The 12,778-nt window shown below is 40.0% G+C and overlaps 1 protein-coding gene across 3 annotated transcripts in view; it reads left to right on the forward strand.

Moving 5' to 3' along the window:
* Positions 1-139: 139 nt before the first annotated feature.
* PRORP (protein only RNase P catalytic subunit) overlaps positions 140-12,778 on the forward strand; it is a 59,032-nt gene continuing 46,393 nt past the window's right edge. For all 3 annotated transcript variants that reach the window (XM_013940508.2, XM_013940509.2, XM_067296732.1), the window contains exons 1-4: positions 140-221; positions 960-2,361; positions 4,607-4,654; positions 12,487-12,619. In XM_013940508.2, coding sequence (XP_013795962.1) covers positions 1,364-2,361; positions 4,607-4,654; positions 12,487-12,619 — 1,179 coding nt within the window. In that variant the 5' untranslated portion in view covers positions 140-221; positions 960-1,363. The remainder of the gene's footprint in view (positions 222-959; positions 2,362-4,606; positions 4,655-12,486; positions 12,620-12,778) is intronic.

A 12,778-nucleotide genomic window follows, 5' to 3' on the forward strand; every position in this document is an offset into this window, starting at 1 on the left:
GCTGCGCTCTTCTCTGATTGGGTGTGTAGAGCCACGTGCGGGCCAACACGCCCCACCCCTTAATCTCTGATTGGCTCAAAGTCCAACGCGCCGGGTTCAGGGAGCAGTTCCGGTCTGGGTGGAGGTTAGTGCCCTGGTAGTCGCATGGCTGCCGCTCTAAGCATCACCCTGCTGGGATGCTGTAGTGCCGAGGTACCCATGGCTGCCGCTCATCGTGCGGGGTGAGTCTGTTGCGGAGAGGTGACAGCACAGCCCAGGCGGGGACAGCGCTTTTTGCCCTGATGCAGGGATGGGGCGGGGAGCAGGGGCAGGAGCAGGAGCTGCGTTTCCCAGCATGCAACACGCGGCGCGGGCGCGCTGCACGCCGGGAGTTTTCGTTTCCAGCTGGGCGGGAAGGGGCGGGGGGGTCTGGCCCTGTGCCCGCTCCGGCCTCGCCGTCGGCGCCGTGCGGGCCCCCCCGGTGGGTGCCACGGCCGCCCCGCCGGGCGCCGCTCTCCGGGCTCCCTGTGCCCGGGGCTTGGCAGGAGCGGGGGAGGGGGCGGCGGCGCGGTGGCGTGCCCTCTGTGCGCGGTGTCCCGGCGGCGGGGGCGGCGGCGCTGCTCCGCTGGCTGCTGCAGTCCTGAGCCTTCGTGAAGTAACACGCGCGTGGGGGGTGCTCGCAGCCGCCTCGCGTGGTGTTGCCCCCCCCGCTTTGGCAGCCATGTTACCGAGAGTCTGTAACTGGGGCACCATCAAGCTGAAGCTTGTCGCAAGTTAAAAGGCATAAGGGAGCTAACGCAGGAATCCCGTGTTGGGATTGCATAAGTCACCTGAACTTGGACTGCTAACCTAAAATTGTCTGGATAAACTGGGCTTGTGTGTTTGCTGGCATGTAAATGTGACTGCAAAGATTACACTAAGCATGAAACATGTTATGATGTTATTCTTTGTAGCGGTGTCTTTATTTTGTTTATTTTTAGGAAATCTGACTTGACTTGGATGAAGGCAGGAAAAAGCCCTGTGTTTCTTGGATAACTGCATCAGTGTTGCCCGCTCCTGTACAGCACCTTAATTACTCTTCTTAACAGCGACTGACAAATAGAAACAATAAGCTGCAAACCTGCAAAGTAACTTGTCTAGGCAGAAAGATACCCTCATTTTGGAAGAATGTGCTCCTAGTTTAAGAGATCACTTTTTGTGAAAAAAGATTTTACCATTTTTTGTTTTCATAACAGGATTAAAAGACTCATGGGACAAGCCTTTTGAAGAATGAGTGCAATGTATGCAGCTTGATAGCCCTAAGGCTTTTATAATAAGCCTTCCCATGCGAACTATATTTTTCCCTTTTATAACTTCTTTAGATATAGTGAGATAACTTCATCTTATGATGGTGCTCTTTTCTCAAACTAGTCAACAGGGCATGCAGGCTTTGCTAGGGAAATGTCGTATATTCTGGCCTGTTTTAAGATGCCAGCAACTGTTTGCTGTCTATTTCAACATCCCCAATACAGAAAAGGTTAGCTATTTCAGTTTTAGGACATCTTCCAGCACTGCATTACCGGTGGATTCCAAAGGAACTGATGTTTTTCCTACCAAGAAAAGGTCTGAAATTGAGTATGAAGGAGAAACAGGATGGGATGAGGAGAGTAAAAAAATATCTGAAGGAAAACTCTTTTCTTCTTCTGGAGCTCCGAAGAAACTATTAGTGAGTCAAGTTCTATCGAGGCATAAGTTTGCCAAGGTCCAACCTCCAGAAAAACCTTTGCAGGCCGAAGAGTGGAATAGGCTGAGGGAAAACTTTAAATCACCTGAAATATTTGAAGATGTGATGCTTAACAGTATGGTCAGGTGCAACAGCCCCATAGATGTGGCCAAGTCCTTGCTGACTTCTGTGGCAAAGAGTGATGGTGACATTGGATATAATTTGTTGATCAAGTACCTAGCATTGTGTGTCCAACAACGGAAGACGGCAGAAATTTGTGATGTGTATGATATAATGAAAATGAGATTTAAGATATTAGAAAGTGGGGCTTACAACCTTCTTATCAGGGGGCTGAGTAATTCAGATCAATGGAGAATGGCCTTGACTCTTTTGGAGGAAGTAAAAAAAGTTACGACTCCCTCAAGAACAAACTATGAATCCTGTATCAAAGCGGCCAGCCGTCACCGAGAAATGAACCTGGCATGTGAACTTTACCATGAGATGCTGGCTAAGGATTTGGTGCCAACCTTGGATGTTCTGCAGGCCTTTTTTGACTTCAGCAGGGGTATGAAAGATGCTGAGTTAAAAAAAGAGTTGTTTGGTATCCTCTTATATTTGAGAGAGAACCAAATATACCCTCACAGAACATTTATGCGGAGTATAAAGCTATGGTTTGAAAGGTAAATAACGTTTCAAAAGCAAGCTGCAGTTCATGAGGATAGGATTCAAATTATTCCACAGATTAAGGCTAATAAGATCCCTCAGCTTCTTATTTTATGGTGTTTCTCCTTGGGAAGCATACTGTCATAAAAAGCTGCATTTCATTTCTGCTCCAAGTGTAAAATTTTTATTGGTTTTACCTCTTCCTAAGAGTTCTTACCTTTTAAATATCCATTCTTGATAAAGAAAGTAGGAAACTCTGATGGGTCATGGCTGCCCAAAATCTCTTGACTTCATCCCTTCTCATTGAGGGGTTGATACATAAGGAATATTCACAAGTATGAGATTCCCTCCTCCCCCCCATAATCTACCAGCATAGAGAAGTAGTAAGTTGTTCAAAAAATGAGATAGTTTCTCTCTTTAAAGGAAAGAGGCAGTAAATCCTGTTAAGGACAAAGTACTCTGAGAACCTTTTCTAGACCCTCTTCTTGGTTCTCTTCTGAATCCTCTCCAGTTTATCAACATTCTTTATACATAGTCAACACCAGAACTGAATACAATATTCCAGCATGAGTTGCTGATGACATTCCTAGTATTTTTTTTTTACTACATTTCAATTTAGCTTAGGTTAAGTGAAAATTAAGTGTTGTCCTTAAATAAAATAATAAGGGAGGTAAAATATGGATAGAAAGCTCTTTGTTTTAGCAGAATGTTTGGCAGCCCGCATTTTGTTTTCATCAATAATGGTGGTCAGACTCTGCAAATGCATCTGGTTGTGCTATGCATACCCAGTGTAGTTCGCTGGAGTCTCTTACACACGTATAACTCTTCTTTGGGTTTGGTTTGTGTAGGTTGCACAGCCATTTTACAGGTTAGTCTCCTGGTGAGAAAATACAGCTGTGGGAATGCACTGCAGTTGTTAGAACAGTATATACTGCCCTGCCCTACCTGCTTTCTTTCTTGGGAACTGCTAGGGAACAGATAGTTCACCTTGGCTGAAGCCTAGTCTGTTTTAGTGGGCGAAAATCTGTGTTGGGCTGCTATTTTCCCAGAGAGTAGAGAAGAACTTACCTGTGGGTGTGTGCTGTATAATGCATTTGCAGGAAACTCAACCTAATAAGAGTTCTTGGGGAGGAGCCTGCAGGGGCAGTCTGTATGTTGTCCAAGAACTATGTGTTGCCTGTATATGATGGCAGAACAATACTGGAAACGGAAGCTAGGCAACTAGTGTGTGAGAAAGAGTCGCAGAATTTCCTGTTGCTGTTGTCTTTGTATGAAAAACATGAAAGGAGGGGAGAAGTGGGGTGGTTATTCCGAAGTCCATGGCATGTGTGATTGTACAGCCTACCATAATAAACACAGTGGCAACGGGAGAGATGTCTGCTGTTCAATGTTGTCATGGGTATGGCATATTCTATTCTGGTCTTGTGGGCAAAAATAAATGTTTACACTGGGACTGTGGTGGTGGTGATGTGGAATTGAAAAGTCCCAATGCAGTGTTTTGGTATGAACAACTTTGCCCTTAGTATGTTTCTTAATCTCTTAGGAAGGTATTTGCATAGAAATTTTGACTTCTGCTTCCCATTTGATTTCTTGCTACTTACCCCAGAAGAGAAGAAACTAAACTCTGTGTGATCTCTTTATTAGGGTAGTAAGTAACATGGTAGGTTCTCATATGCTGTGGTCACGTTCATCCTAGATGACTAGGCTCCTCCTGCTGTGAACTTTTGTCTCCTGTTGTAACTCCCTCATAATGTGATCCTGCGCCATTCATATCAGTAAGATCTTTGTCACTCTAATAGAAGCAGGATCAAACCTTCATCTCTGTCTGAATTTTATCCTAGATTTTTATAGGAGCTTTCTCACTTGGTTTAGACTTCACCACAGTTTCAGGTTTTTGTTTGCAGTGGAGGACTTCTAAAAGAGATTAAATTCCCAGATTCTGGAGTGCTTTATGGATGTGTAGGGCGCAACTTGAAAATTGGTAGTGCAACTTGGTTATTTGTGCTCTTTGGGTACAGCATAGGCTGGGGAGGTTGATGGTGATGGTTCTCTGCATGTTGTTAAATGCTGATTCTTTGTATATTGATATTTTCAGGTATTGCTAAATTATATATGAATTTTTGTATGATTTCTGTGGAGTGTAGATGGTTGGTCTTTTACTTCTAGCCATTGACCAAAACAGGAGTGTTCTTTATCTGTAATTCAGGTACTATTAAATGAAATTCTAAGGCTGTTATTTATCTTTCCCTATGTAAATATTAGTATTCCAGGAGAGAACTGGAGAGGACACCTGACCAACATTAAAGACAGGTAACCAACATTTTATTTAAAAATGAGTTATTATCTTTGACTAGTCTACCTTGAACTCTTCTTTCATAAATGTAAAAAAAAAAAATTACTTTCTTATATAAGGATTCAGAAGAAAGTGATTTTTTTTTTTTTTAATCTTTGAATATGAACTTTTGTTGTGTACATAGGGTTTCCAGAACTAAGTTTCAACTCATTCCTGCACACTAAACATGGCCTGAGACGAACAATTGGAAAGGAGATATGCTAAGCAGAGCTAAGACAGAAAAAAATGCAGAAAATTAAGAGCTGCCATCTTATTGTATGGCTTATTTACTGTTTGGGAATTAAGGACTTACTTTTTTGGTTAGCTTTATGATACTCTAGCTTAATCAGATATTTCTAAGTATCATGAAAATCAGAGCAGCTTTGGTGTGTAAGTTGATGTCTCCTTGAAAGCTAAGTAATTATTTACGTGCTACAGTAACTTGTATGGGTACATGGGTTCTCCTGTCCCACCTATTTTCAGTAGAGAAAAAAATTAGTGATTCTTACATTGGGTTGGTTTTCTTAGGGATAACCTAGATACATATTTCTATTACAGCATTTTATTAATGCCTGTAAATCTTTATTTTAATTCTTATTCTATTTGATACCTAGGGCTTTTCTGTTATATAGTAATTTGACAACTGTAAATGTATTAATCATAAGAATGTCTTCTATGGATTATGTTTTCTTGGTGGTTCATAGTAATATACTATGTAGCATACTGTTAAGTGCATTCTGAGTCTGCTGCTTTTGAAGCCCACAAAAGAGCAGCATAACTCACTTATCATGAGAGCAGTTGTGTGCTGTAAGATGGATTATTATGTTTGTGTGTAGATATATGGTATCGCTATATTATAGTTCACCAAATTCTAGGCAACTTTTTTCAACCTTTAGAGTTTTAAAATTCAAAGTTGGCTGTCTTGATTAAGAGTGTAGTTTGTTATCTTATTGTCTGTAAATTCTCCTGCAGAGTTTGGGAGCTAAACCATCTTAGATGACCTCTCATCATGTTGTGGAGTAGGAATCCACTAACAGGCAGAGGTGTGACTTGGTGCTACGTAGTATTTATTTTGTGATAACTGTCTGTATGATCACTTTTTATTTTCCAATAATTATAAGCAAGTTTGAGGTAACCTACCTGGAATGAATTCAAAATAAGTTACAGTTTTTCAAGGAGGAAAAAAAAGAATGAGGCTTATTTTGCTTAAATTAGGTGGAAGCTGACAGAAAAGATCCTTAGGATTTAAGAAAGTGAAAACTTGGAAACTCTTTGGTCCTTCCTGTAAAGGACAAAGCTCTCAAAGTACCTCTGAAACTCATATGTGGAGCCTGTTACTAGACTTAGTTTTGCAGTCAGCCTAACTAGAGTCTTAAAACATAAGTCTTGAGTTACAAAATCCGGAAGAACTGGTATAGAAAGATAAGTTGTAGAAATGAAACTGATTTTAAAATGTTTTTCCTAAACTAAGCCTGACAACTTACAGGCTTGCTCATAGGTCATTCTGATTTTGTATAAATATTGGCGGTTATATCCAGGATGCTTTTTCTTCTTCCTCTAGTATTGAGCTCCTAGTTTCTTTGAACTGTGATAATCAGAAACTTGACCCTTAAAGTTTGCTGAACATAAGTTTTTCATGGAGAGTTACAAAAGCTGTTTTTTTTCCAAGGTCAGCTATAGAAAGCTGCAGCTTGATTTTTTTGAGCCTATGTTCAAATTACTGTATTGCATCTGACTTCATGTTTGATGCATGTGTGCCATGCTACCCCAAATTCGTCTTTGTTCCTCAAAAAGGTTGTTAAACAATTACTTAGCTGTAAGGACAGCTATATATCTTACAGAGGTGAAAACCTTCAGTCTGGGAATTTCTTGGTGTGAAATTGTAAAGTGATCAGTGAGGAGTTACAATTTTTGTAAGGCAATTTTAAAGGTATTACTTATTTAAAAAAAAAAAAAAGCTGTAATTAGACTAAGGATGTAAGGATGTTTTTATTGCCTGTTAGTTTTAAAAGGTAAGCTTGGCACTTTCTATTCCCATTCTCTTTGGGAATCCATATTGAGAATGCATAAGAAGAAAGTGGCTTCATGAGCTTTTGTTGCTGTTGAATGGTTTGTTGGGTTAATTCTTCCCCCCCTCCCCCCCAGTAACCTATAAGTAGTAGTTGCAGAAGAATCCAAGTTAAACATGGGTCATGTATAAACAAAGTGCTTATATTTAAGCTTTATGATTTTTGAGATCTTCTCATAACACTTCTTTAAGCTTTTATTTAGTGTTGCCAAACTATGAAGTTCTTTAATGCTTATGTTTATTTAATGGTAGCTTTACAAATATGTGAACAGCCAGTCCCCTTGCTTATATTAATGTGTAGGCTAAGCCTGTGTTGGCCAAAGTGGGCCAAGTGACTGGAATGTATTGTTCATATGCAGCAATGACTGTCCATTGTTGGGATTCCACACATAACTTCATGAATTGAGTAGATGCACTGTCAACAGTGCAATTAATGCAGTCTTATCATATTTTTTGGTAGCAGTCTGTGCATTAATATATACCAGACATCACTTGCTGTGAGAATTTGGCATTTCTGATTGCAGTGGCTTAGAAAATTACAATGACTTAGTCTTGGTACTTCTTGAATATCTCTGTGGGTAAAGACAGGGGAGAATAACTGATTCTTTTTTAACACTTAAAGCTCAAATTCTGTGATTGAGTTCTGAGATTTTGCTTGTGAAAATAAGCCATCTAGATGGAGTTAGAGAAGAATGATCACTCCTTCAGTTCAAAGTATGCCCAGCTATGTGAATATAGGCTACTGAACAGAGCATGATAGAAAGGAAAAATGTGAAACATCAACAACATAACTTGCATATAAGGGAAGCTTAAGTGAAAGCAAGTAGGGAAAGATTCATTTTTTGGTGGCCAGAAACAACCAAAGACACATTCAGACAAAGTGTCATTAACTGCCTGCTGGACAAGCTGTTGGATTCTACGTTTTCTTAGTACCATTTTTCTTGGTACATTTTCTTAGTTCTTCCAGTTTCTTAGTACCATGACTGGAGTGTCCACTCTGGTGATGAAGAGAAAAGCTGGATCTCATGTCTCAGGTTCTTGGCAGAAGTACTCAAGAACTTTAAAGAGAGCTAAGATATGATTGACTCTCTGTATTTCTTTAGTGTATGTTAATGTTTTATCTGATGGGTTTTTTTTTTTCTTTATCACATAGTTATTAAAGAGTTAAGCTTGGAAACATTTCTAGTTTTCACCCACAATCAGAGATGCAAGTCAAGAAGTGCACCCATGAGCTTTTTGTATATTTTTAGCTCATTGGTTTGGCTTTAAAATGTATATCTGCAAAACTTCAAAATAAGTCTAAAAAAAGTTAATGTCACTTCACAATGAATGCAATACTGTAACTGGCTTTGCACATCCTGGGATGGAAGTTGTTTTGTCCCAGTCATCTGCTGTTTTCCTCTCTCCCACCTACCTGCCCTTACCTGATAGTTTTGTGGAAGGGCTGGAGGTTCTTGGTAATGATGTTTGATGCCTATATTTTTGACCTGGGTATGGAGTTGTGTCCTGTATTGATTGTTTGAGTTTATAGGGGCTAACCAGAGAGACAATTATGAAAGAAAAAAATGAACAAATGGCACATGGAAGTGATGACAGTTCCTGTTTGATTTCCTTCAGAATATGTTTTAAGGCAAAGGCCCTAGTTGTGGGACATGAAACAACAAAATAAGCTAGATATTTAAAAAGATACTTGTTCTCTCTCTCAAGATGTAGTTGTTCTGGGAGATATTAACATCCACAGCTTGTTGCAGAAGTTAGGCCTGTCATGTTTTGCATCTTGGAATGAGCATACGTTGTGCTAGCAGGCCATAGGAACAAAGGCCAACTCAGAGCAACCGATGTGGGTCTCTGCTGTGTGGGTTTTTGATGGCCTTTGCTATTGCTTGGGAATCTCTGCAATATCAGGTTGGCTGGACAGTAGTCATGCAATTTGGTGGGTAGATCAGTGTGTGCTCTGCAGTGTTGTCTCACTTGTGCTGTTCTGCAATATGCCAGCAGCCTTCTCGGGGAACCTAAAGAGTTTGGGGTCTGGATTTTCACATTCCCTATTGTTTCATTCTGTAATCTTTTCTTTTATACTCATTTCCAATGTCTTTGCTTTTTCACTATTAAAAACATACATCCTAAACAGATCAGTGGAGAGCTCTTGTCTGTGTCAGAGACAGTGACATACAATTTGGGATTTGCAGAACCACAATAGTTACCTCAGTTTCTGGCTGTGCAACAGGGAAACCAGGAGTGCTGAGAAGGAGTGGATGCTGTGAACAATGAAGAAAACTATCCAAATTCTGCTTGTGATTACTGAGATGGCTGTAAAGGGTAGAGTTTTTTTTCTGAATCTGGGAAATGAACACTGAATGGTGGCATTGATTGACTGTAGCTGCCGGGCTTTTTCAGCTGGAGCAGTCCACATTCCTACGTCTGTGTGGTGATCTTAATCCTGCTTCAGAGCAGAACAAAAGAAGAGCTTCTTAACAGTGAAGAAACAAGTAGTGATTAGTCTCAGGAAAATTACAGTCTAAAGCTGCTTTCTGTTTGGCTGCAATCAGCTTGGTATTAGAAAATCTCTGGAGGAATTGGCATTGTGCACCTGGATGATGCCCACTGTGACTTATATTGCTGAGGCTGGTCAACTGAAACAATGTTTCTGTCTCAGTTGCCTTCCATTGTCAAAGTCTATTCAAAGTCTGTTTGACCACCACAGAGAGATCTTAAAGTACAGGTTTCAAGTAAATGTAATCATGGCCTTTCTTTGTAGTATGTCCTATTAATAGCGGCTTATCTGGAAGCTGGGAGGATGTGCCAAGGATAAAAGATTATGCATTCACTGTTCTTACAGTTTTCTTTTGGCATCAACGTTAAGTAGAAGAGATAGGAAAGCAGATTATACAGATCTTTGTTCTGATCAGGTATGGCCATTCCTATGTTCTTATTGCCTTTGGGTTGCATTGAAGAGATACTACTGCAGGGTACTTCAGTACCTTGAGAAGTAGTATACAGCTGTGTTCCTGAGGAGAAGTAGTTGTTGTCTCAGTATACTAAGAGTTGGACTTCAGAGACTTTGCTTCAGAATACTGTGGTTTGTGGGGTGTGTGGTTCTTGTTTGTTTTGTTTTTTTTTCTAAGGAGTTGGAAGATCTCTGTAATGCAGAAGAGAAGGACAATGAGGGGAAGAGCTGCAAACTGCAGCTTGTTTCCTTTGTTTCTTGGCCTTACGATTCAAGCTCACCTTTAGAGTAGTTCAGAGAATATATCTTCCCTCTTCTGTTCTCCTTACTTTAGTGTTTAGCAAGTACAGAGGGTTGCTCTGTGAAAGGTGCTTCGGTAGACTTGGTACTAAGGTCACTGAACAGATAGTCTTAGCCTAGAAATAAAGGGAAGTCCAATATGAAAAGACAAGTGCCACAAAGAAGGTATAGATGCAGCTGTGCTTGTTACTCGCTTTTCAACCGTACAGCAGCTCAGAACACAGAGAACAGAGGAGACCTCTCAGAGTGTGTGGTGTAGCCTCATGTTTTTGTTACTTTTTTTTTTTTCTTAAGATGGTCACAATTTCTACCTTCTGCTCGCAGAGAAATCCTTTCTTCTGTCATGCTTCTGCATCTCCTATAGAATATCTAAATAAACATCTTTATTCCTGTAGGAATTCTTCACCTACACTCTTTGGTTTTTACCTCAGACTGTAAAAACCTAGGACTTCTTTTTCTGGACTCAGCAAACTGAAATGGGTCCACAGAAAACTTCTATCAGTACACTTGTGCTTTCTCACAGGTGAACTAAAAATGTAATTGCTATTTCTGGAAGATACTGAGGGTCGAGACAAATGGGATGAAGGAAATGAAGGCCTTGGGAACAGCTTGACTATTTGACTAAAGGGGTCACTGCCTCAGGGGTAGTTGTGTGATTGTTGCTGGGAGCCCTGTGTTGCACAGAGGAAATATGTTTATGCATGCCTTGTGCTGGTGGGAAGGGACCAGAGAGATGTTAATGTTGCCGGGGATCTTACACCAGTGAAAGCTGGAGGCTTTGTTGGTGGGAGTAAAATTTTAGTAAAGGTTAACAGAGCAAGTTTGTCAAGTACAGTTTGGGCTTACATCAGTAAACCAGAAGTAGTTTTGGTTTTTTTTTGTTTTTTAAAACCCATTACTTTGCATCATTTTTTCTCTAAAATGAGTAAGTAATGGCTTATGAAAGTCAATAGATAAACATAACTCAGACCATTCCAGAGCAAAATTACTGTGAAATTCCAGCCCAGGAAACACTTGCAGAAACGAGTATTTAATGCTTTAGAGGGTGAGCACAGCCCAGGCAGGAGATTGTGATACTGGTGACCCTGTAAGTGACAGTAGAATCCACCTGCTCTGGCATATTTACTTTTGCCTGATTCTTAGACATCTCTGGATTGTCTTGTGGAAGTTTTAACAGTTTTTTCCTTTTGGTTGCTAACTAGATTAACTGAAGACTTACATAATCATATAAAAGATTGTAATTTATTTTAATGGGCAAACACGTTTGAATGTCTCTGCTCATATTGGTATATTTAAAATGCTTTTCTTGTCAGAACGTATTTCACATTGAAATAGAGAGAAAGTGGCTTGGAAATGCTTGAATACAGGCTAATCTGAGGGGCTAAGTGGGAAGACACAAATTTGATCCTGTTAAATTATGGGCAATTTTGTCTTATTCTGAAAATAGATACTAGAAAATAGATAAATTTTAACAGGTAAAGCCAAGTTACTAAAGCTGACTTGGTTTGTGCCTGTAGCCTTTTGTGAAAGAGTCCCCCCCCCTTTATTTTTCCCCATCTCATTCTTTATCTCTCTCTTATCCTAACATAGTCTGCTGTGTCAGCAAATGAGGTGTGTGCATTTATCAAATGTCAACAAAAAATGGAAGTTAGTTGCAAAACTTAACATATGGAAGTGATGCAGCTTGGGCAACAGAATTAATAACCTGGATCCAGGATGATTAATTGTGGAGTCTATTTGGGTATTTCTGTACATGTGGCAGATTTGGTTATTCCAAACCTGGAAACCTGGACACAGATAGCTTTTCTGTAAAAGCAGTTGGTCAGCAGCACTGTAATGGAGCATTTCACAGTTGTTGGTGCATTTTTCTTGTTGAAACACTGGGACATGGATTTATAGGTAGGTCAAGGCTCTGTAGCCTGTCCGCTAGCTTCAACTAGGATGCCTGCAGTCACTTCGTATGTTCTGGTCATACCAGTGTAACTGCATAACCTCACCCCATTGAGATGGGGCTGTGTGGATCCATGGAGACTTTCCTGAGTGGTAGGGAAACTTTCCATATTAGATGAGAAATTAAGACCTAGAACAATTTAAATTCCTCAAGATCACACAGAAAACTTGTGGTAACACTGGAAATTGAGCTCTGATCTCTCAAGGCCTACATAAGTGCTGTAAATATTGAAATATCCTTTTTCCATACTCTCATGCAGAATTTAAGTCCTAAATGCCCAAACGTCTCTAGAATTAAATGTTTGATCCAGATGCCATTAAAGCCTATAAAAATATTTCCAGTGACTTTAATAGGCTTCAGATGCATCACAGAAAGAGTTCAGCTGATTTTTCTGGTGATTTTACGGTGTTGTAGTTGTTCTATGGGATTGTGCTCATGCACAGACACTCAAACTAGTAAAGTTTAGGTAGCTCTTACTCAAAAGTGGTTTTTTTTGTTTGTTTGTTTGTTTTTAAACAATCTTCTTATTTCATTATTATTACAGTGGACAGTGCCCAGTTTGCAATCACCAGCTGGAGGATAGTGATCTCACCGAGGAGGAGTATAATAATCTCAGAGAAAGAATAATAACGGATGTGATACATGGAAGTGATACTTTTAGAAAGACAAGTCCACAGGTAGGTCTTGTATGCTCTCAGGTTTATTGGCTTGGAGGTTAATAATCAATGTTCAAGTGCTTTGAAAACACCACGTATCTTGTCTTTTTTTTCTTTGCTTTAAACATTAATTACATTAGATACTTTAATAAGTAACCTACATATCCTTTTTCAGTTTTG

Source organism: Apteryx mantelli, chromosome 4 (assembly GCF_036417845.1).
Source record: "Apteryx mantelli isolate bAptMan1 chromosome 4, bAptMan1.hap1, whole genome shotgun sequence".
NCBI classification, from domain to species: domain Eukaryota; kingdom Metazoa; phylum Chordata; class Aves; order Apterygiformes; family Apterygidae; genus Apteryx; species Apteryx mantelli.